This window comes from Taudactylus pleione, unplaced genomic scaffold (genome assembly GCF_031769625.1).
Source record: "Taudactylus pleione unplaced genomic scaffold, aTauple2 ptg000129l, whole genome shotgun sequence".
Classification (NCBI taxonomy): Eukaryota; Metazoa; Chordata; class Amphibia; order Anura; family Myobatrachidae; genus Taudactylus; species Taudactylus pleione.
Genome location: NW_028284531.1, coordinates 17,299,403 through 17,322,755, shown reverse-complemented (window position 1 = coordinate 17,322,755; position 23,353 = coordinate 17,299,403). Strand labels below are relative to the sequence as shown.

Below are 23,353 nucleotides of genomic sequence, written 5' to 3'. Positions count from 1 at the left end.
ATTTATTTGCCCTCATAACTCCTTGCTCCATCATTCTACATTTCTCATCATCTCAACCACCCAAGTTGGGCATATATCAGATCACGACCTCACACCCAAGGGTGGTATAGCTATCCTATAAAATGGTCCCTGTTGTAACAAAATAAATGTGGAGAATGATATATAGTGAAACAGATACAGAATAGTATGGGGAAATAGTTCAAATTTGGATTATTTTTACTGAATAAACATTTAACTGGATGACTACTGTCACGATGGTTCATTTTAGAAAGAAAACATGTTGTACAGTGAATTGTACTGGTAGGAAATGCTTAATGCTGCTTCAGGGTCAAGGCGCCATGTCTGCACACTGAGCCTGATTCAGCAAGGACCGCAATTGCAAAGCTGCACACAGGCTATAGCTATATGATGTATGCACACAGGCAGCTTTGCAATTGCGATCTTTGCAATTATGGTAATGCAGCAGGAGGCATCACGCCTCCTGCTGCATTACGTATTCGAGCTGCGTTGTCCAACGCAGCATCGTATACTCTGCGGACCATCAGCCGGCTGCGTGACCCGCAGATTAGAGTAAGAGGCCAGGAAATCTCCGTCAGCCGACGGAGATCCTGGCCTTTCCTCCCCTCCCCTCCCCCCCTGGCTACGACAGTCTGCGTGCGGGTTCGCAGACCCGTTCTGCACATGCGCAGAACGAGTCATGCGCCTGCGCAGATTCCTGATCAAAGAGAATCTGTATTCAGCAGTGCACTGCTGAATTAGGCCCTGTGTCCTGTGCTGGATTCTGAAGCAGCTGCTCAGGTAAGTCCTAGTCAGGTTCTTTGGTGAGGACTAAATGCCAGGTCCATTTAGTCAAAGTAATTTGGATATTTCTAAAAAAAAATTCTGTCAGAAATGTGTATGTCAGTGAGGACAGTGTCTCTGAGAGATGTTATTGATTGCACTTATGGAGTGATATAGTTGTGGCTTTGTGATGAGGTTCAGATTACAGTTGGAATATATTAAGCCGGATGTGCACGGTTGTTGAGAAATAATGCACAGTCATGTGATCTAGTCAGGGCTGGATTTACAGCTATGCAACTTAGGCGGCCGCCTAGAGCCCGACGGGTCCCAAAGGGGCTGTGGCCTTGCCCTCTCCAAAATCCCGCCTTGGAGAACCTGCTGCACTGTCTGTGACGTGACCTGCTGCTACTAGCACCAGCCTGGGAGAGAGGAGTCGAGGACAAACATACTGGCAGTGAGTGTAGTTGTAGCAGCACATCTAAGGCCCTGCTCCTCGGGGAGGAGGCTGAAAGGGGATGATGCCAGTGCTGAATGGAACGCCATGGTGAGGAGGTAGCCGCTGCGCCTGGAGTTAGTGACAGTGACTCACTGTCACTTAAATGGTCCATGGCTGTGCCGTTGTTAAGGAGGCTGGACCGCTGGAGCTACTCAAGAGCCATGCAGGTCCGTGGTGTCCCAGGTAAGTTTGCTGGAGCTTTCGGGGAGGGGAGAAAAGCGCTGAACTGCTAGGGGAGGGTCTATGGTGACAGGGGTCTGTTCTGTGAAGGGAGAGGGTCTATATGCCAAGAGGGGTAGGTGGGGGAGAGGGAGGCTTGTGCTTTGAGGGGAAAGGATCTATGATGAGAGAGGGGTCTGTACTGTGAGGGGAGAGCAGTCTATGCTGAGAGGGGTCAGGATTTTTTGTTGAGGGGGGTCTGTGCTGTGAGGGGGATCTGTGCTGAGAGGGGTCTTTGCTGAGGGGGGATTTGTGCTGTGAAGGGAGAGGGGTCTGTGCTGTGAATGGAGGGGGGGGGGTCTGTGCTGTTAGGGGTCTGTTCTGCGAAGGGAGGGAGATCTGTGCTTTGAGGGGAGGGGGGTTTTTGTGAGGGGAGGGTTAAGTCTAAAATGAAGTGGGCTGCAGGATCTGTGACAACAAGGGGAGGAGCAAAGTTCAGAACATGTGGGCAATAGTGTACCTTCTCAGGCTCGCTTTGCTTGCCACAGGTGGAATCGGTATGTAATGCTGGCAGCTGTTTAGCCACCGGATCAAATACCGACAGCAGCTGCCCGACAGGTCGAAATCCCGACAACTGAAGGTAAGTACCCTAACCGCCCCCCCCCCAACCCTCACTTAAGGGTGCCTAATCTTAACCCCCCCCTTCCCCCCGAGTGCCTAACCCTAACCTCCCCCCTAGAGTGTCCGATCATGATTGTTTTATCCTTCTTAATATACCACACCATTATATATATATATATATATATATATATATATATATACACATATACACACACACTACAAGTAATGTGTGTAAGTCAATTTGATTACACTATTGTACTGACTACCGTACTGCCCGGATGAAAGGGGAGGAGCCGGGGGGCTGGGGCACTGACTGTGGGAGAGATGTCACATCACTGCTGTTCTCCATTCCAGCAGTCTTGTGAGAAGCCATAACCTCATCCAGAGATGGGGACAATTTACATTTTTAACTAAACATTTGAGAAGTGAAAGTTGCGTCTTCTCTATAAACTGCGTTCAGGATCAGCCCATCTTGTGATCTAAGGGAGCTGGAATCGAAGCACTATGAAATGTCAGTGGATTCTGAGTTTTTTTCACTGACTTCTGGTGTTTGTTGATATGAAGAAACAATGTTGACCATTGAATTATACCAGTATATAAATAGACCATTTAATGTTTTAGCTGTGCACCCTGGGTTACTAAGTGCTATAAAGAGGGCTTCATTGTAACATCAAATTATCAAGGATTCGGTTCCAGTTCCAGTGGCAAACGAAACATGGATGTACAACACTGAGATGTATTTCTTTTTTATTGTTTTCAAGTCCTGCATTTGCCGTTTCTCATCTCTTTTCTTTTGCAACCAATTTTGAATGTGCACCTGGTCTGCTTAGCCTCGAGACTAGAATACACTACTTTTGTCTGCATAGATTATATACACAGAGTACATTAACAAATGTAAGGCTATGGAAGTGTGTGTAGAGATATATACTAATCAGCCATAACATTAACACCACTGACAGTTGAAGTGAATAACATTATCTTGTTACAAAGGGAGGGGGGGGTTGTTGGGAAACATTAGGCAGGAAATGAACACTCAGTTCTCATAGTTGATGTGATGGAGGCAGAACAAATGAGCAAGTGTAAGTATCTGAGCGACTGACAAGGGCCAAATTGTGATGGCTAGACGACTGGGTCAGAACATCTCCAAAATGGCAGGTCTTGTGGGATGCTCCCAGTAAGTCGTGGTTAGTACCACAACTGGTGACCCAGCAATGGGGCCATGGGCACCAAAGACTTATTGATGCACATGGGGAATGCAGGCTAGCTCGTCTGGTCCTATCCCACAGTAGAGCTACTGTAGCACAAATTGCTGAAAAAGTTAATCCTGGCTAGAATGGAAAGGTGTCAGAACATACAGTCCATTGCAGCTTGCTGTACAAGGGGCTATGTGGTCACAGACTGGTCAGAGTGCCCCTGCTGACCAGTCTACCAGCAAAAGCGCCTAATGGGCATGAGAGTTTCAGAACTGGACCATGGAGCAATGGAAGAAGGTGACCTGGTCTGACGAATCAAGTTTTCTTTTACATTATGTGGACAGCTGGGAGCGTGTGCATCATTTATCTGGGGAAGGTGTCACCAGGATGCACTATTGGAAGAAGGCAAGCCGGCAGAGGCAGTGTGATTTCTGGGCAATGTTCTACTGGGAAACCTTAGGTCCTGGCACAAATCTGGATGTTGCTTTGACACATATCAGCTATTTAAACATTGTTGCAGACCATGTACAACCCTTCCTGGCAATGGTGTTTTCTGATGGCAGAGGCTTCAGCAGGATAATGCACCTGCCACACTGCAAAAAATATTCAAGAATGGTCTGTGGAACATGACAAAGTTCAAGGTGTTGACTCAGCCTCCAAATTACCCAGATCTCAATATGATAGAGAATCTGGGGGATGTGCTGGAAAAATAAGTCAGACCAATGGAGTATCTGCTGCTAACATGTTGGTGCCACATGCCACAGGACACCTTCAGAGGTCTTGTGGACTCCATGCCTCGACAGGTCAGAGCTATTTTGGCGGCACGAGGGGGACATACACAATATTAGGCAGACTGATTTAATGTTACGGCCCATGGTGTATATTACAAGTCATTTAACCTAAAATAAGTGCCCTCTTTCAAATCTGTTTTTACATACTAGGACATATTTAACAATCTTTATATATGGCAAATTTAGGGCCTCATTTATCAGAGAGACTGATATTCTTGTTATCACTCATTACTAACCTTAAAAGATGCTCCAACTAATCAGCTCCTAATGGTCATGTGTTTGAAAAATTACAGGTAGGAGCTGATTGGCTGGAGCACCATTTAAAGGTTAGTAACGAGTGATAACAAGAATGTTACTTGTTGATAAATGAGGCCCATAGTGTAATCCTAAGTGACAAATAGCACATAAAGGATTTTACTTGGTTTCTTTATGTTGACTCATTTTATCTTAAATAATGACCATGCGTGTAAAAAAAAAAAAAAAAAAAAAGTACACCTGTACACCCATGTAGTAAACCACATGTAAACCTGCTTTTATGGGGTTGGGTATGAAAATGTTGACAGTCATAATGTCAACATTACCATAATATTGATGCTGACCATGTCGATATTCATCTAGTAGGCAGTGATGAAATGTTGACATGTTAGAATGTCCACATTTTGTCCTGATGGCCCAGTGAAGACTTACCTTCTTCTTGGCGACTGCTCCAGGTACCTGTCATGCGATCGTCACTCTCGGATCAGCGCTCCGATTCTCCAGCATTCCGGTAAGTATTTCGCCGCTATCCCTAACCCCTACCCCTTCCTCTAGTGTCTAACCCTAACACCCCCCTGCCTAACCCTATTGCAAGCCTAAGCATCATCTCCACATTCCGGGAATATCGACCAGTTGCCTGTCGACATTTTAACAGTGTTGACAACACAACTGTCAGCATTGTGGTGCTGACATTATAAAAGCTGACAATGGTATTATCGACCTTTTACCTAAATCCCGCTTTTCTGAAGTTTAACTTCAATCAAACTGAGGAATTTTGCCTCACTTTACAACGCAGCTTCAGTGAATTGATATTAGAGAAGATTTGTTTATGCAAAGCGCTGAAGGTCTCATTGTGACACAAGGTTGAGGTCTGGACTTTGATGGGGCCATTCCAGCACCATAATGCTTTTCTTTTAGGACCATTTGTCCTGTTGAATGAAAACATTCATTAATTGTTGGACAGGTGACTCACATCTTCCTCTAGAATATTTTGGTATAAAGAAGTATATCCCGACCTCTCATCAATGGTTCACAATTTACCCAGTGATTGCAAGATGGCCATGTCTTGAGGCTGCTACACAATTCCAAAACATAAACCTTCCACCATTGTGTTTGATGGATGGTCACAGATTCTTGTGGCGATATGCATGTGTGGGCAAATTATAAATGATCCATGCTCAGCCAAGTGCTTTGTTCGACAAGCATTTACAGATCGGTAGCTGACTGTTCACAGGAAATTTTTTGTATTTTTTTTTTCAGCAATAGCTTTAGCACGGCTTACTGGTTTCCACTGGTACCAGTAGATCACACATGCAAAATAACACCTACATGCATTTTTATATACATACACACATCTATATTTTCTATAAAATATATACACACACACACACTTCCCCCATTAAGCATATAATGTATTAACCACTTAACTGAGACAGTTTTATTCCCCACAAAACTGCTCAGCTATTGTCAGTTTTTTTTTTTTTATTATTTAACAAGGTTTAAAGATATTTTTAATAATATATTTAAATATTTGATTGAACAAAAAAATATCTACCCCCCCCCCCCCATCTCCCAGTGTCCATAGGCCATAATTATAAAAATAACTTCCCACCCCTATTGGCAAGAGACCTCCCCCCAGTTTTCATAAATCCTAATAGTAGTAAATATAAGAAAAATCTGTTTTTATAAACGTCGCCAGGTAAGTGGTCAAAGAGACTAACGTTTCAAGTCTAAAGCAGCCTTTTCGTCACTTATTTGGAATCTTACAACATGTATCTGTCAATTGATTCACATTTTTAAGTGTTTGTATTTATCTGACTTTGTAGTGCCAACAGCCTAGTTACATTTATTTTTTTTTAGTCATGTCTTGGAACGCAGTTCCTATAACACACAATATATAGGATATAAATTGTCTTAATTTAAAATAGATTTTTTTCACACCTAAACTATTGTACTGGACAATTCTCCTTGTGTGCACAGCTCACGTAAAGTGAGTAAAGGAGGTTGTTCATTTGACAAAGTCCTGGTCATACTCGGTATTATTTATCCACATTTAAAGTTTTTTTTCGCATAGTTACATTTATATACAATAAAATCAGCGCCGGAGATCATCTTGCATTGAGGAATATTTTGCAAGTTTGAGCCACATACACTTCCGGTCAAAAGTTTTATAACATCCCGATGTTTCCAGTTTTTATTGACAATTCAAGTTGTATAAAGTTTATAAAATAAAACAAAACAAAACTGGAACTTACAGCAGCAATGAAAAAGAGACTTGCCTGGGCCATGAAGCGCTGCTAGTAGTCTACTGAAGACTGTAAGAAGGTCTTATGGACCAGATGGGTTAAACTTGAAAATCTTTTAGGTCACCACACAGGGGTAACCTCTGACGAAATTGCACTTGCAGAGAAAGGTGTTAGAAGTCTATAAAATACCAGGACCTAACTTTGTATCTTTTCAAATGGTCGTTTCATCCCACTAATTAGAAACTATTGGAGCTTGGTTAACATTGAGCCCTGCTATCGGCATCATTTACAAGGCAATCACCTCCCCAACCTTTAATTTATGCTAGGCCAGGATTACACAGGTCTGTGAAGCTGCCGGAGCTCCAAACATTACACCTGCCAGACCCTACATCTTAGCTGCGGCTACTTTACCCACCAGCTGTGCGAGCCTCTCTCTACCCGGCGCTTCATTCGGCTACAAACCATGGAATATTTAATCAGGTTGATTATTATACATTTTTATAAGGACACAGAAAAGTTATAAAGTGAGAGTATTCACACTTATTCCTATACAGCTATCCTTCAAGTAAATGATTATTTATACTGCATAACAGCTTCCAATATCGGCCATTACAAAATCATCTGAGATAATTTACTTCCACCACTTAAGAAGTGACATCAGCTACTATATATGAACTTATAGTCCTCCTACATAAGCGTGTTTCCTGTGAAGAATGAGTGACGCCACTGATGCCCGATGCTTACAGAGTCTCACTGGACATGGCACGCCGAGAGGGGCTTTTTAGAGCGACTGCAGCAAATATGTGTAAGGACACATCTGTATGTAACAAGTGTTTGCACATGCTCTTATTATTGCATGTTGAATTTATATAAATGTATAAATACATGTTAGTTTATATATAAAGGTGAAGCCTTATTTATACAAATTGTCCGTTGATACATAGCTCTGCTATCTTTTTTCTCAGCCCCTGGGATACTTTTTATACTGGTAGGTTACATCTGCTAGGGAATCTAAATTATGATCTCCACCTAGCCAGGGACTGCTGTGAATGACTAAATATTCTATTCAAAAGTGCTGCATAAAATGTAAGCACTATAAATATATATGTATACATACTTCATAAATAATTATATTTTGCTATAGTAATGCAACCAAAGTCCATTAAAGACAGTGTGTGTGTGTGTGTGTGTGTGTGTGTGTGTGTGTGTGTGTGTGTGTGTGTGTGTGTGTGTGTGTGTGTGTTGTGTGTCCTGTATGGGAAAAGGTGGGAATAAAAAAAAGATGATTACAATGAGGTTAACTGGCATCAGGAGAAACACAATCCCCGGTTTCCATTAGGAGACTGGCACAGTACGAGCACCAACTGCACACAGATAGATGATTAATTTCTTCTTCTTACTTGCTGCCAACAGAATTGGAAGAGTCTCAATTTAAAATAAGATTAGGGTGATTGTATACCAGAGAAAGTACAGGGAGCAGAGAGAATATAGCTCAAGAGATTCAGGTATGGATAGTGCCAACATGTAAATTATAGTGTATACTTAAAACTTGAAGTGCTTACATGTATCTATTGTTGCCCTGTCACCTGATTGTGGGGGAGATGTATCAAGTCTTGGAGAGAGAACATGGAAAGAGATAAAATACCAAACAGCTCTTAACTGTAATTTTTCAAACACAGACTGTAAAGTGAGTTAGGAGCCGATTGGTTGGTACTTTATCGCTCTTCACTTCATCTCTCTGAGGGCTTAGTACATCTCCCCCAATATTTGCAAAGATATTTTTATTGACAGCATCAGGAGCAAAATAAGTAAAAGGATACAGTGTGACAACAATGATAAACCATAACAAAGATCAAAATGCATAAGAGCAAAAGGTTGAGACTAGTTGTTTTTCAAATATACTAATTGTACTCATCTAATGTAAAATAGTAAAGTATGAACGGATAGAAAACATTGCTACTGAAAATATGGCATAGTGGTAAGCAAACAGCCTCCAAAGGCTGGTAATATAAACCAAGATAACGTTATACATTACCCTATGGTAGGCTCAGGTGAGCCACATAAATCTCTCTTTTACAATGAAGCCATAAATAATTAAAGAATGTGACCGAGTTTTAGTCTGAAGTTCTAAATACCAACTTTTAAAAAAAAAAACACAAAAACTAAGATTACTGATGCTGCTCAATCCCCCCGAGAAAAAAAAATAACCTAAGTGAAACCAGATAGGGCTATACATTCATCAGTCAGGAAGACGAATGGTGATCTATGACAGTAATCATATGGATGATTATGCATATGCACGTATTTGTAAATGTAGATGGTATACTAGAGGCTGGGATTGATTATTCTTGCGATTACACTGTGAAAGGGGGCGACACTCATTAGCAGATTTAGACTGATGTAAAAGATCAGATGTCTGCCATATAGGTTGTATAACACACCCATAGCAATCACACAGTTCACTCCAGTTCTGCCCATAATGGTATCACCTTTACCTTTTTCTATTTCCGTTTTAATTGCGATGCTAAAGGTTATGTTTAATGGCTTGGAATAAAGACTTTAAATAATGTTGTGTGCTCCATCTCTAGAGTGTACGCATATCCAGGACTGCAGTAGTTACGGAGGATCGACACGTCTTAATGTTCTAGTCTATCCAGCTCTATAATCCCAGGAACTACACTCGTTACCAAGTGGAACCGATAGACACAATCTTTATTCTCTGTCTAGATGTCACGGAAATTAATTTTTATCACTCAAGCATCACAGATCATTTGTGGGGTTTTTTTTTTATATGAGGAAATTACCAAAGCCAGAATTCAGTATACGGTGTGTTTCGAGTATAAGAGATTCTAGAAAAATGTTATTTGTACATTTTGTACATGTGTAATGTTAATTTAAAAAAAAAAAAAAAAAATACAATATTTTGCTAATAGAATCTATTATGCGTTCATCGATGAAGTAGTTCTGCGCCGCAGATCTTTTTTTCTAGCAAATTATCTCTGTAGAATCCAAAGACTTCATCTGGACAAAATGTAAAAGCCAAGTGTTCATCTTTATTTTCATTTAGAATCACCACAATGCATTGTCAAAAAAGTATCTTTTAAGCTGGCAGCACACTGGAGTGATGTCAGGCCGATTTGATGTTTCGAAATGACAAATCGCTTACATCGTTCAGTGTGTACCGGCGATTGTGCGCTCCCGCGGTTGCTAGGTTTGATGTGCTGCACATTAAACCTAGCAATTTTGCTAGTGATCTGTAGTATGTTAATGAAGGACTGAACAGTGATCGTTCCGTAGTTTGTTAACTTGTTCAAGTGTGGACAGGCAATCCCAGTTCAACGGCATTCTCTCCTATGTCGGAACGAATGACCATCACTCCAATGTGTACTCAGCATAAGTGTAGATGTTCCTAACCGGAGAAGAAAAACTTCAAGTCGTCATGGGACAGCAGGGTATCTCAGTGGTTAGCATTGTTGCTCCAAAGCACTGAGGTAAGCTCAGATGGGGCAGGGAGTGATTTGTATGACAATCATGCTTTGCCTAACTGTGGCTCTATATAAACAAACAATAATCTACATTTACATATGTGAGGTTATTTAAAACCTGATTATATAACTAATTATACTCTTGCCTGCAGGAACAGAGCATGTTAGCCAATCTCATCACAGAATGACAGATGAAATACTAAGCAACACTTGTAGATATTTTATGAGCTTCATCATTTAAAAACCATTTACATTTACTTTACATGCCCAGTTTGGAGTACGAGGAGAAGTTAGAGAACCACTGTGGTATGCAATAAACTGAAACTACCCTATATTTATTTCACTTTCTAACCAGATTACTTCTCATGTTATATAATATATATAATAAATATATAATACAAGTACAATATTTTTAGAATTGTATTTAATCACACTTTTTATTTATGTAATGAGAATTAAAGCAGAGTATGCAATGTATTATTAATTTTTCTACTAAAGCATTAGAATATCCTCCAATAAACCTCATCTCTCAGACTGAAATCCTGTGACCCTACTTCATTCTTCTTCATGGCAATACCCCTTACAGCACAGTACAGTAGCTTGAGGGACCTGGTCAATGTTTAGGATACACACATTCCCTGTACTAGGCACACTTAAGCAAAGACGTATGAGGTTACAAAAGGAAAATATTTATAATAACAGTGCGCTAACAATCTGGGTCATAGCATATCGCAGCGATACAGATGTTAGTTGCATCACAATTTACCATTCTGCGGCTCCTCCTAGAGCTTTGCGAGGGTTCACCAGTAATATGCAGCCTCTCTGACTGTGCTGGGTCCCCAATGCCAGGTATTAGCAACACCATCTCAAAAGTGGTCTGAAAGAGGTGCCAGCAGAGAAATCGAAGTTCTCCGTGGTACATTGGGAGCAGTAGTTCTAACTGCTTCATAAATAGACTGCACAGTACTTAAATGTAAACTTGTAAAAGTTGTTCTAATCCACCTTTTCATTGCCATGAATTTGCCCACCTGTTATCGTTCAGCTGAGTATAATGGGGCTGTGGATCCGGATCTTGGTCATTGACATCGTAGCTGGCAGCAGCATCCTGAATAAATGCAAATGAAAATAAAAATTACACACTATAGAAATAATGTCAATTGAAGTGACGTGCAAATACATCAGTTCCCCTTATCTGCTCTATACCAGATCAGTTCTCTTTCTGCAGCCCAATGTAGAAGAATTAAGATATCCAACTGCATTCAGTTTTTCATCAACCTAATGGCTCCTTCCTAATATATTTCAAGTGCACTGCGGCAACTGCCTCTCTGGAACGGTCTGTGGCAGAGATCAATAATCAATCTTTTTTTTTTTTTTTTTAACCAAGCAGATGAATGTCTAACCATGCATTATTGAACTGTTCATTAAACACTGCTGCCGAGAAAATAAATTACAATAAAAATTCCTGCAAATGTCTATTTACTACTATAGGTCAAAGTAACAATAAAACCAATTTCACAGTATGAGCCGGGGAGAAAAAGCCTACACTGTCTACAGGCATCTACATTTGTGACCAAAGTTAAGTCTATGCAGCAGCAGACGTAGAAGTAACTCCGATTAACTCTTCCAGTCGCCGACTGATTCCCTGAAAAGTTCCTTTTCATGCATTTGAAAACTTCGATGGAATGTACATGGATACACACACAAAACCTTAGTTTATACAGGGGTCTATTTACTAAGCCTTGGATGGAGATAAAGTGTACGGAAATAAAGTACCAGCCAAGCAGCTCCTAACTGTCATTTTTCAAGCACAGCCTGTGACATGGCAGTCCTTAGCTGATTGGCTGGTACTTTATCTCCATCTAAGGCTTAGTAAATAGACCCCACAGTCAGCAGCTACAATGAAGTACAAAAGTCTTGTAGATGAGGAGATTATAACAATTATGCAATGTGAGCGTAATCTGAATTTTTCTGAATTACATACAGATGGGGACACTCCGCAATGATGACAGCGAATACAAATAAATACTGTAGTATAAATAGGTCCTACTTTAGCTGTGCCTTTATGGAGATGGCTTCATTGGCTGATGCAAAGAGCAAATGATTTTTACATAATCAGCATACTGAAGAGGTTTAAACTAATATGATTCCACTATGAAACTTAAGTGCACATTGTCACATGGAGAAACTAATTATAACCCCACCAGGGCATGCAGTAGTCATGAGATTGAACTGGTAACTGCTGCCAATATGTGATGACGGAGAATAAATTCTTTCAATGCAGTGTATACGAAAAGTTACAAATGCATTTGCACGTCCTCTGCAACAGGGTGCTGGATGTCAATAGACATTACAGAAATCCAGCTCAGTTAGTTCATCACATGTATTTATTTCCACATTTTATTTTACAAAATAGAGCGGGATGGGTATGGGATCCCATCGGTCAGAATCCAGAAGGCGCCATCCCGACAGGGTTAGAACACCGACACCTGTCAGTCAGTATTGTAATCCTCCCCCTCTTCCTACCCGAACCCTACCTCCCCGATGCCTGACCCTAACCTCCCCCCCCCCTAGAGCTTAAACCTAACCTCCCCCCAAGCCCGCTACTTACGTCCGGGATTCTGGCGGTCCGGATGCCGGCACTGAGTGCCAGAATCCCCCGGTCCGAATATTAACCGTATCCCAATAGAGCGCAAGTTTTTTTTTTTTTTTTTTTTAAAGTTTTATTTTAGACTTTAAAAACACACACACAGTTTACATGCATACATATAAATAAATAATGCATGTAACAGATACCACATGCTTACATTACAGCTCTATGTACTCATTTTGGCATCACATGTAAGATAATATTACAGGGTTTTGTAAAGGTTACAGGGATAGCCAAACAGTAAGTACCAAAACAATAATAGAACTGTAAAATGTACCAGAAAATATCATTTAAAAAAAAACTTTTTTTTAATAACGCCAAACGCAATGCTGGGATCTGGATGCATTTTACAAAAATGCTCAATTAGTTTTAAAAATTGCAGAAATCATCACATACAGTAAATGTATTCATCAAGAACAGATCAGTAAATATCAGTGATCTTATTACAACTGTATGAGCATCTAGTCAGGGGAACCCTGCCCTCCAGGAAAGGTGCAGTATAAGAGCTAAAGAAATAAACGTCTATTGCTAATAATATATGGTTTTCAAATATCTGCTTGTTTATTCAAACACTATTCGGCCACAATTTCTTATTAGATATTTCATTTGGCTGTTGATATACAAACTATTGGCACGTAGTAAAGCATTTGTTGCGCTTTTCTAAAACAGGTATTTTTCTACATGGCAACAGCCAAAATTATGGATATTTTAGTAATCAACATAACGCCCATGATATTATGCAGCGCATTACAGAGTATATTAATCCCCGCCCCTTGGAAATAGTGTCTGAATTTCCCACCAGCATGTTTTTGGCTTGTAGGAGGAAAACACAGCAAAACTGTGAGAAAATACAAACTCCACAAAGATTCAACACCATGAGCCCATCACGTTAGGCAGAAATGCGAAGCACACGGTGCCAGTGTATTGCCAAATACAAATTATGACCATAATTTTATAAGTCCATACAGCTCCCATCCCAGATAAACACAAAATAAATTATCTAGGTACCAAGCCCACATCCTGATTCACCTAATCAAAACAGGTGAAAAGCAATAAGGGAAGCAAAAAAGAAAAGTACTGAGAAAGGTGGGCATAGCAGGCAGGGAGAATGGGTGGGCATAGCAGGCAGGGAGAATGGGTGGATATCAATGTTGTAGGCAAAAGTATGAATGTGTGAAGGGTTTCGTTGCCCTGTAGCACATTCAACATATAAGGGATTTCTCTATAATGCACATCTCTCATGCAAGCTGGCTCATAAAGACTCAGAATCTACTCACATAATTCCCTTGCAAGTCAGGGTGGTTCTTTTCAATGCCATCGTCCAGGATTGAGACAACAACGCCTCTGCCGGTGTATCCCTGCTCCCAAGCTTCTTTCACGTGTATATCATGTCTGTTGGCATCATACTGGCAAATAAAAAACAGATGAGGTTTAGCACCAGTTCTCCATGTGCACTTATTACACTAGTGTATTATTCCTAAAAACAAAAACATTACATATTATGAAGGATGAAGCACTTGCTTACAGAACCCAGTAAGGACCTTTTTTTTAATGTATGGCTTTAAATAAATAAATAAATAAATAAAAATAAAAAAACATTAAATGCTAACCATGTGAAAATACTATATGCTTAAACTGCATATTAAATGTTTCTCAAGCACATGCGCAGATAGGTTTTCAAATATATCCAGTAAGCAAAAAGTTTTTCACATTCATATCAATAGCTCATTCTGTTCATTGAGTTTTCTAATCTGTGCGCTACACATAGAAACGCAATTGAAATCAAATTAATGGGCTTAGTGAAACTAATGGTAAATCAATAAATAAAAAAATAAAAAATTCATATTCCTAATCCAGCCCCAGCACTATACATTCATGCTAATGCTAGAGCTATGAGGCACGGGATAGGTACAAGATGCCTGCGTTCGGGATCCTGGCGGTCAAAATCCTGTAAGGATGCCGGCATAGGTGTTAGCATACAGACACCTGTCGGTCGGTATGCAACCCTCCCCCTCTCCCTACCCTAACCCTCCCCGGTGCCTAAACCAAACTTCCCTACAGTGCATAAACCTAACTTTCCCTCCCCTCTCCGCACCCTAAACCTAACCTCCCCCTCTCTGCACCGTAAACCTGCCCCTAGTGCCTAACCTTAACCCCGCTACTTACCTTCGGGATTCCGGCGGTCGGGATGCTAGCACCGGGATTCTGGCGCCGGCATGCTGACCGCCGGAAATCCCATGTACGGGGATTTTGAACATATCCCATGAGGCACATTGCGATACCTGGAGTGGTCAGAATAAAAATTATAAGAATAAAAAGCTAGATACACACTAAGATTAGCCGTCCAACATGGCTGGTCGGAACGAAAATCTGGTAATGTATGGGAGCAAATGACAATCAACCATTTGTTCCCAAAAACTGGAAAATAGAAAAAAAAAAAAAAAAAAAAAAAAAAAAGGTAATTCATGCCCATTTTCCACTGGCCAAAATACCCGGGTTATTGCAGTGTCAACCCGGGTAGCGGCTCAGTGGAAAAGGGTCCTAGGAAAAAATCCTGGGTCGATTGTCTCAGCATTTCTTCCCTGGTCTCGAGCAGGGTTTTACACAGGTAAGACCCTGGTCAGGCTCAGTGGAAACGGGTTACCCTGGTCTTCCTACCCAGGACCAGTTTCCCGCATGATGATTGGCTGTCATTCGGGAGGCTGTCTGTGTGACAACTCGCGTTTACAGCCTCCCCGTATGGTCAGGACTGTTCCGGTTTTTTCCCCATCCCCGCTTCATGCGCGGAGGCTGTAATCTCTCCCTGCCCGGTGACAGCTGCAGCAGACAACCTCCCAAATGACAGACCGGAAGGATCTCCTCCCCGGGAAGGACAACCTCCCCTGGTCGCCGGCCCGCTCCGGCGTTCAGGGGAGAGATGGATTTTCCGGCGCTTGGTGATGACATCATCGCCAAGCGCCAGCACTGCACTTGGGTGCAGTGTGAACGGCGTTGACCCGGGAATGAAAATGGGGTAAATCTTGTGTCTGACCCGGCTTGGACCAGTGTTCCAAATCCTGGGTCAGACCCGGGATTTATGGTGGAAAAGGGGTATCAGACAAAATGGTACCACTGTGCTTTTTTATTTTAGCACTCGTACTGCAAGCCTCTGGCACTTCCACAACGTGGGACGTTGCCAAGCAACGAGCACGCTCGCACTGCTGGAGGTGCTCGGGGACAGGATAATGTCAATACTAGGTGTCCGTCCTGTAACTTATGCCCTTCTTGACAAAGGTGCTGACGTGCACCGAAACGTCCACATGATTAACAAAACATCAGTGAAAATGAAAACCAAGGTTATATCTTTGCAAAAAACATTAGTATTTTTATTTTATTGTATTACCAAAAGAGTATCTTTTGGGAGTGGGGAAGGGGCTAAAGGGTAAAGAGGGAGGGACACCACGATCTGAAGTAATGTCAGTCAAAAACTAAAAAAAAAAAAAATCCCAAAGCTCATATGTTATTCTCACTACTGCCTGATTCCGGTATCCTGCACATTAAGTTAATAGTATTTTTGTTATATGAATGTCTGCCCTGGCAGGGACAAATGTTGCTGAGCAAGCAAGACTAACATCCATACCCCAATTTATGAAGCATGAATTTGAACAGTGGACTCAAAATGTCAGGAGCTTTACAGTAAGCCAGGGACTTCATACACTGGGAATGTATTACATTTTTACAAAACACCTATTGTGTATGTCATGTTACACCAAGTAACGTGTACAATAGTCTAATGCAGTTGGATGGCATAACATGGAGATGAAGGGATGAGGAAAGTGCGGAGCAATACATAAAGTTGAGCAGAGTACTGAAATGGAAATGATCTCTCTTTATGAAAAACTGCCCGTGCGTATTTAGTCCAGGCGTCTTTACACAATGTACCAAACGTATATGGTACGGATGGCTCGTAATGAGTACAATACAAAATCTATAGCGGTTTAGAGTAAAATGCAACTGGGTGACATAACATAGAAATGAAATTTGGTGGCAAGTTCGGAGTACGGCCGAGTACCTTAAGAATATTGAACTTGAATTGATCAGTCTTTATTAAATGCTGCGCGTGCGTCTTCACACCAACGCACATATGTATTCTTATAAATCGCAGCACTAACACCAAATAATTTAATCCTTTATTACACTGTCAACTGCAGCTCAGAAATCATGACAAAACGCAGTTCATTACTACTATATGAATGAGAGGTTCCATCAGCCAACCAGCAGGCAGTACTACAGACGCTTCATTGGCTAACACATGCGCAGTGCAGTTTAGGAAAAGCGACATCTGGTGGAAATAAAGTTGTATTACACTCTGACTTTTCCAGCGCCTCAGTACGTTATGTTGGGACACGACACGGCAGTCCGCGAATAGCACATACATGGCATATGAAGCAAAGATGTAGCAGTACACATCTGCAGTTCCTACATGATTTAATAGTATTTAGGATATTAGACAAAGCAACACAATACTCCTAGCTCTCCAGCCAGAAAGCCACAAAGCCTAGGATACATAGCCCAGAAGGTTCATAAGCTACGACCTAGTCCAAGTTCAGATAGTCTAGTTTGTCCAAGGTTAAAGGGTAATTCCCTTTATAGACTTAATAGTAATCGTAGCATTGCTTTTGCACGGAGGCCACCATTAAATAGGGCAGATATGAAAGGATTAGGGCACAGATGACGTAGTAACCATGAACCGTAAAGACTACAAGGGAGAAAAATGGTCTTTAATAGTACTAACCCTTTATTAAATTTCACTCCACACACCTTCACTTGTGTATATATTGTTTTAAGTCTATCGAACTAAAGATGGCAAGACTGGATTCTAAAATAGAATAGGTCTAACTAGCTGTATAAGCTTTAACCTTTATTTTTCCATTAGCTAATATCTACAATGGCTTTAATCAAGCAAAAAACAAAATTTGTTAACAGTTTTTATAATCACAATTTTACTACTTTGCAATTTCCAAAATACCTCTAGATAGTTATACATTTGCATAATGCAGATTGGGACTCAATTGCTATTGATTTACGTTTCCAGAACAGACCTCACTATTTGCTTTAGGCAAACTCTACATATTTTGCACTTTAAAATTAACTCTTTGTACACAATTATTTAAGTAGGAATCAGAAAACAGCCTAACGGAAGAGTAGTGGAGTAAGGAATACCAATAGCCAACAAAACAGCATGCACACAGCAATAGCGAGATTGTGTTTGTTTCACATATCACTTTGCATGAGTCTTTGCAGTTTCTTTAACCTAATTTAACTTGACTTCTCAGCAAGCCAGATGTTTTCTGTTCTCCTAGGAATGCTTACAATGTTGGCATAGTAATCACCAAGGATAAGGCAAAGAGAGCGATTTCATTTTAATGGGAAAAACTTAAAAAAAAAAAATAAGTGCATTGAATGGCTTTGCGGTCTCAGTGGGGATAAGCATATTTTCTCATAAGCAATTTTTTGGCATAACAAATGCAAAGTCAGTGGTTCAGAGACATTTCACAAATCGTAAGTTACGTACTGGCTGTGTAATTCACATGTGAGATTTATATTCCTTTTTTTAGATCATGTAGATTAGGGCGTATAACGCAATCTGGTCACTGTCTCTTGTAAAACTGACCAATTAAACAAAAATAGGAGACTTGCAATTGTGTATAACACAAGGCTCATATAAATGGTCAATAATAAAAAATAAAAAAAAATTAAAATGTGGTTAATTTATCCCTTTCATACAGCGTTCTACGCATCTCGAAGCATCCCTGCAGAGTAATGTAATACGTGCTTTCAAAGGTGCTAATAAATGTTCCCATATAACTCTACTTTATTTTAACCAGTTATAATGCTTGTCACCTCTGCACATCACAACTGACAGGTCCATTGCTTAGATTATCCTCTGGATTAGCGTCAGTGCAATTAATAGTGTTTAATGTGCATTCTCAAAGTCCAACTCCCCTTGCACAAAACTTTATTTAGATACCCTTGAGGGGTATCCAACTCCCCCGGTTTTCAAAACATAAGTGCGTGGCAATGCTTTTTAGTGTCCTTCAACCTATATGCATAGTTCTGACTACATTCAGCTGCATGGTAATAGTTTGGGGAGAACTAGATAACTGAAAACATTTAATTTGCTGCTGACCGGTGTCGAATACACTACTTCACGTTCCCAAAGCTGAGTAATGGCGGGTACACACTAAGTGACATGCCGCTCCATATCTGGCAGATTGGACCGACATATTGGGCAAATGGGTCAGTGTGTACCCGCTTTGTCACCGACAATGCGTGCTCCAACGCGTCGTCAGTGAAATTGCCCATCGGACTTGTACTTGCCGATGTCGGTACCCGTCGCTAACGAGGTCGTCACACACTAGACATCATCTAGTGTGTACCAGACTTCAGTCCTGATTTTAGCAAATGGACCTGCACAGGTATTAACTGAAATTAGCAGCGCAGTCATTTTGATTTAACAAAGGTGGATATCCTTAGAACCTGGACTGTAAGGGGACTTTTAAGACAGAGTTTGGGAAACACTGCTTTAATATATTTACTTTATAAATTCCTAATAAAAAAAAAAAAAAAAAAAAAGGACCCTACGTGAGAACTTTTCCTGGCAGCTACGTGGTTTAGCCAATTCTGATCTCTTTTTTAAGCATAGTGAGTGAGGTTTTATCACTTTAGATGTGCTGGCCCTGATTCAGGAGTATGACGCAGATGCGGTTAGGTCTTTTGCTGCATCTGCGCCTTTATGCTAATGCCGCGGCCTATTCTGATCATATGGAGACGCCCACTTGCAGTGGTGCTAATCAGTACAGCCGCACCATCGGTCACACAATAGAAGCTTGCACCCAACCCTATGGAAGGTGCCGTTCACTGCCTGAAAATGGCGTCTGGTCTCAGCACTGTTGCATCTTTAGATGTAGCCGCACCTAAAGTCAGCGGCATTTCATACACAGTTCTTGCATCAGGACACATCTGCACTGTGTCCACCTCTGAATCAGACACACTCAGGGGTATTCAATATGGGAGCGAAAAGTCCGTCCTGGACTTTTTGCTCCACATCGGAAATTTTCCTGGGATAAAGTATCGGGCGCGCGCCCGCTTTATCCTCGTATTAAATATAAAACCTATGAAAACGGGAACCTGCGAAGTGGGATCTGCGAAAAAAAACGAAATTTATCTGGAGTAAATTGTAGGACCTCCCTAAAACTGTAAAAACATGGGGGATCACTATGGGTACCCCCCGTTTTAGCCTGCAAATGAAAGTCGGGGATTTAAATAGCCGCAGCAGGTGTTTTTTTACAGACATTGAAGAAGTGATGCAGAAGAGCACTTAGGTTATTTTTTTCGTTTTTTAAGTGTTCCCATCAAATTTGGGGTACATGAAAATCGGTACTAGCATATTTTTATGTCCCTAAAGTAAGTTTTAAAAAATTCTGCAACTATGCACCTGCCGCTATAATTCTATTCTAGAATACACCTGCCGCATACTTGCAGAATAGCCCTGAACCTATTTCCCTATTGTTAAACACTTTTTTCCTTTTGTTTTTTTTTTTCACCCCAATTTTTAAATACATTTTTTGGGGTGTCCCTTTTTTTTTTTTTTTTTAAACTTTTTTTGACACAGTTATTTTTAAAATGTCATTCCCAGGGGTGCAGGCTATTTTTTTTTTTAAGCCTGCACCCCTAAACACCAATTCTGCACTTTTTTTCACCATCTATTCAGTGGTGAAAAGTTATCCCCGTTTTTTTTCAAAGACTTTTCGAACCTGCGAAAAGTCTTTGAAATTGAATACGGTGTAAAACCAAAACCTGCGAAAATGACGTCATCGGTGCGAAAACATTGCAAAAACTGAGTTTTCGCTCCATATTGAATACCCCTGACTGTCTTTATTACTAGTTTAACCCGATGTTTCTGTCTCAAGCGAGGACAATGCCCAGAATCCTCTGCTACAATGTGGAAACCAGGTGTTATGCAATTATAGCAGTAAAATGAAGTGGAATTCATGGCTGCGGATAAAGCAGTGTGCAATTTACATGGATTTTCTATTGAAAACATTATCTCGTCAACATTACAGGAAATATTATCTTATAACAAAACCCCCACAGAAACCTACTAAAGTCCAAAGTCACTTACCAGGTACCACTGCTGAGGAAATTTGGGATCTGTTGGTTCTGTAAAGAGATCTCTTTTCCTTCTAGTCTTTGCCACCTGCTGTTCTGCCCAGTGTACCTATGGGGGGCAGCACAAAATGAAACCTTTATGGAGAGTATAATCAGGGTGTTTTTATTTGCAATCATTCAATGGGCTTACATGGATTAGCATTTGTAGAAGTGAGACGACAAAGCTGTAGCAAAATAACACACCTTGTGGTGTCGGAGAATTAAGAGAAAGTCACACTCTTCTATTGAACATTTCTAACTTTAGATAAGTTAATATTGCTTTGCACAATATTAACAACAATATTGCACAACTCCCGCAAACTTTTACTTAACACATCGCTTCTTTCCTGGATTGTTCACACTTTGTGGGAACCTGTAAATTGCATTAAGAGAAAGAAAGAATGAACAAGGTCTCACGGGCTTGTTCCCACCACTGTGCTGCATGACCCATTTCTCACTGATCTCACCCTACCAGTACAAGAGACAGTAATGCACTAAAAACGGATCTAAAGCATGTGTTAGTTTTCATGCAATTTCCACAGCACGCGTATGAACGGGAATTGGTATGTAATGGCGGCTGTCGGGATGCCTGTCAGAATACAGACAGCGGTATCCGGATGGTTTGTATACCGACAGGGGTCGGGCATGTATACTTAGTCGCCTCCTCTTCCCCGAACCCTCCTTTTGTAGTTTAACCCTAACCCTCCCCACCCCGCAACCTAACCCTCCCAGTTAGTGCCTAATCCCCCCATCCCCCCCCCCCAGTGGTGCCTGACCCTAACCCTCCTCCCTAGGTGTGCCTACCCCCCCCATCCTCCTAAAACCTTACCCTGCCATCTTACCTAAACCTAACCCCCATGGCTAACACTAAGGACGCCCCGGCTTACATTCGTTCGGGCTGTCGTCCTCCTGGATTCCGGCATTGGGATTAAGATAGGTGTCGGTATTTCAATGCCTATCTTAAGTCCCTTGTTGGCCTTCCAGCGTCGGGATTGAGGCCGGTGGCATTGCAGCTGCCAGTCTCATAACTACATCCCGTGCGAACGAGCCCTCCGGCTTCCATATGTGTTGCTGTTACAGTAATGCGTCCATCTTCTATATTGTATGGAACCAATTTCATTCAACCATGAGATGAGGGAACTCAGACTTTGCCACCCTAAACCAAGCCTTTAATACATGGCTGTAATGAGTGCCTCTTCAAAAACAATGACCCATTCAGAAAGAAAAAGATATAGCAGTCTTTAATTCAGGAAGTAGCTAGATTCCAGAACAATTGCTTTTCCTGGTTGGGGCAGGTTGGAGAAAAGAATACAAACCACTTGCAGGGAGATAAAACGCACTGTTCTGTGCAAGGGCTGCAGATAAACTACTTCCATTTATAGAGTCATTTGAATGAAAGAAACTGCAATGAAGAAGAGAAATGGATGCACTAACTATACCAACTCAACTGTGTCTGGCTGCCTGGCCTCTAAATCTCTCTGCACACTGGAGTCATATAACCTTGATGAGATTTCAATAAATGTGTCCCGTGTTACGTGGTGACAAGCCTAATAAACTGCAGACATGAGGCATGCCAAGTCACAATGGTGTGACAGGAGGTAGAAGATTTAAGAAGGTCTGTTTCATGTAACCAACTTATCAATAAATTCCAAATATACACTACTGAGACCTTTCGAAGCCATGTTACGGAATGCTGGCAAATTCTGGCTTTATGCATTGTTAAACCATTCACAATGTGCAATTGCAGACCCGGAAAAGAGAACACACACAAGAGAAAAGTGTTGATGCTGTCTTATTGTGAATGTAAATGCAAATATCATAAAAGCAACCAAAGGATACTTTATCATTACCATGGAGACAGTGAGCAAAAATACACAAGCCTGGCGCAGATTTTTTTTCCACCAATTATTTTGGATGTAAACAAACAAAACGGTTATATATATATATATTTATTATATATATATATATATATATATATATATATATATATATATATATACACATACATATATATATATATATATATATACACATATATACATACATACACACACATCTGTATCTTTATATCTTGGCTGTCAGTTTACAGTTGTAAAACTCCCACGTAGAGGAAGGGTAACAGAACAGATTGTTAATAAATTCCACTATGTTACAGTCTCTTGAGCCTGCAGCTTCTCAGAGGATGATGAGGATTATCTCCATGCAGCAAATCTCTCAGGGGAAATTCTTAGTAAAAGAAAAACCATTCCCCAGAAATGCATGAAGGGAAAAAAATAAAAAAAAGGTACACTAACAATCAGCCTGGTACAGTAAGAAATGCATGATAACAAAGGATGTTCCCCAGAATTAAACACTCCTTCCACTAAAATTTCTATACAAAAAAGGTGTCCTATATAGATTAACAAATTAAAAAATGAAAAATAAAATGGACACATCCCATATGGGGACTAGTACCAATTCCAGCATCACCTCAGACTTTTCAAAAGCTAC

General features: G+C 40.8%; 1 protein-coding gene across 4 annotated transcripts in view; it reads right to left on the bottom strand.

Annotated features, from left to right (window-relative positions):
- FURIN (furin, paired basic amino acid cleaving enzyme) overlaps nucleotides 1-23,353 on the bottom strand; it is a 186,468-nt gene that overhangs the window by 39,794 nt on the left and 123,321 nt on the right. For all 4 annotated transcript variants that reach the window (XM_088472900.1, XM_088472901.1, XM_088472899.1 and 1 more), the window contains 3 exons: nucleotides 20,838-20,933; nucleotides 13,951-14,079; nucleotides 11,055-11,131 (listed from right to left, as the gene is read on the bottom strand). In XM_088472900.1, the coding sequence (XP_088329026.1) occupies nucleotides 11,055-11,131; nucleotides 13,951-14,079; nucleotides 20,838-20,933 (302 nt within the window). The remainder of the gene's footprint in view (nucleotides 1-11,054; nucleotides 11,132-13,950; nucleotides 14,080-20,837; nucleotides 20,934-23,353) is intronic.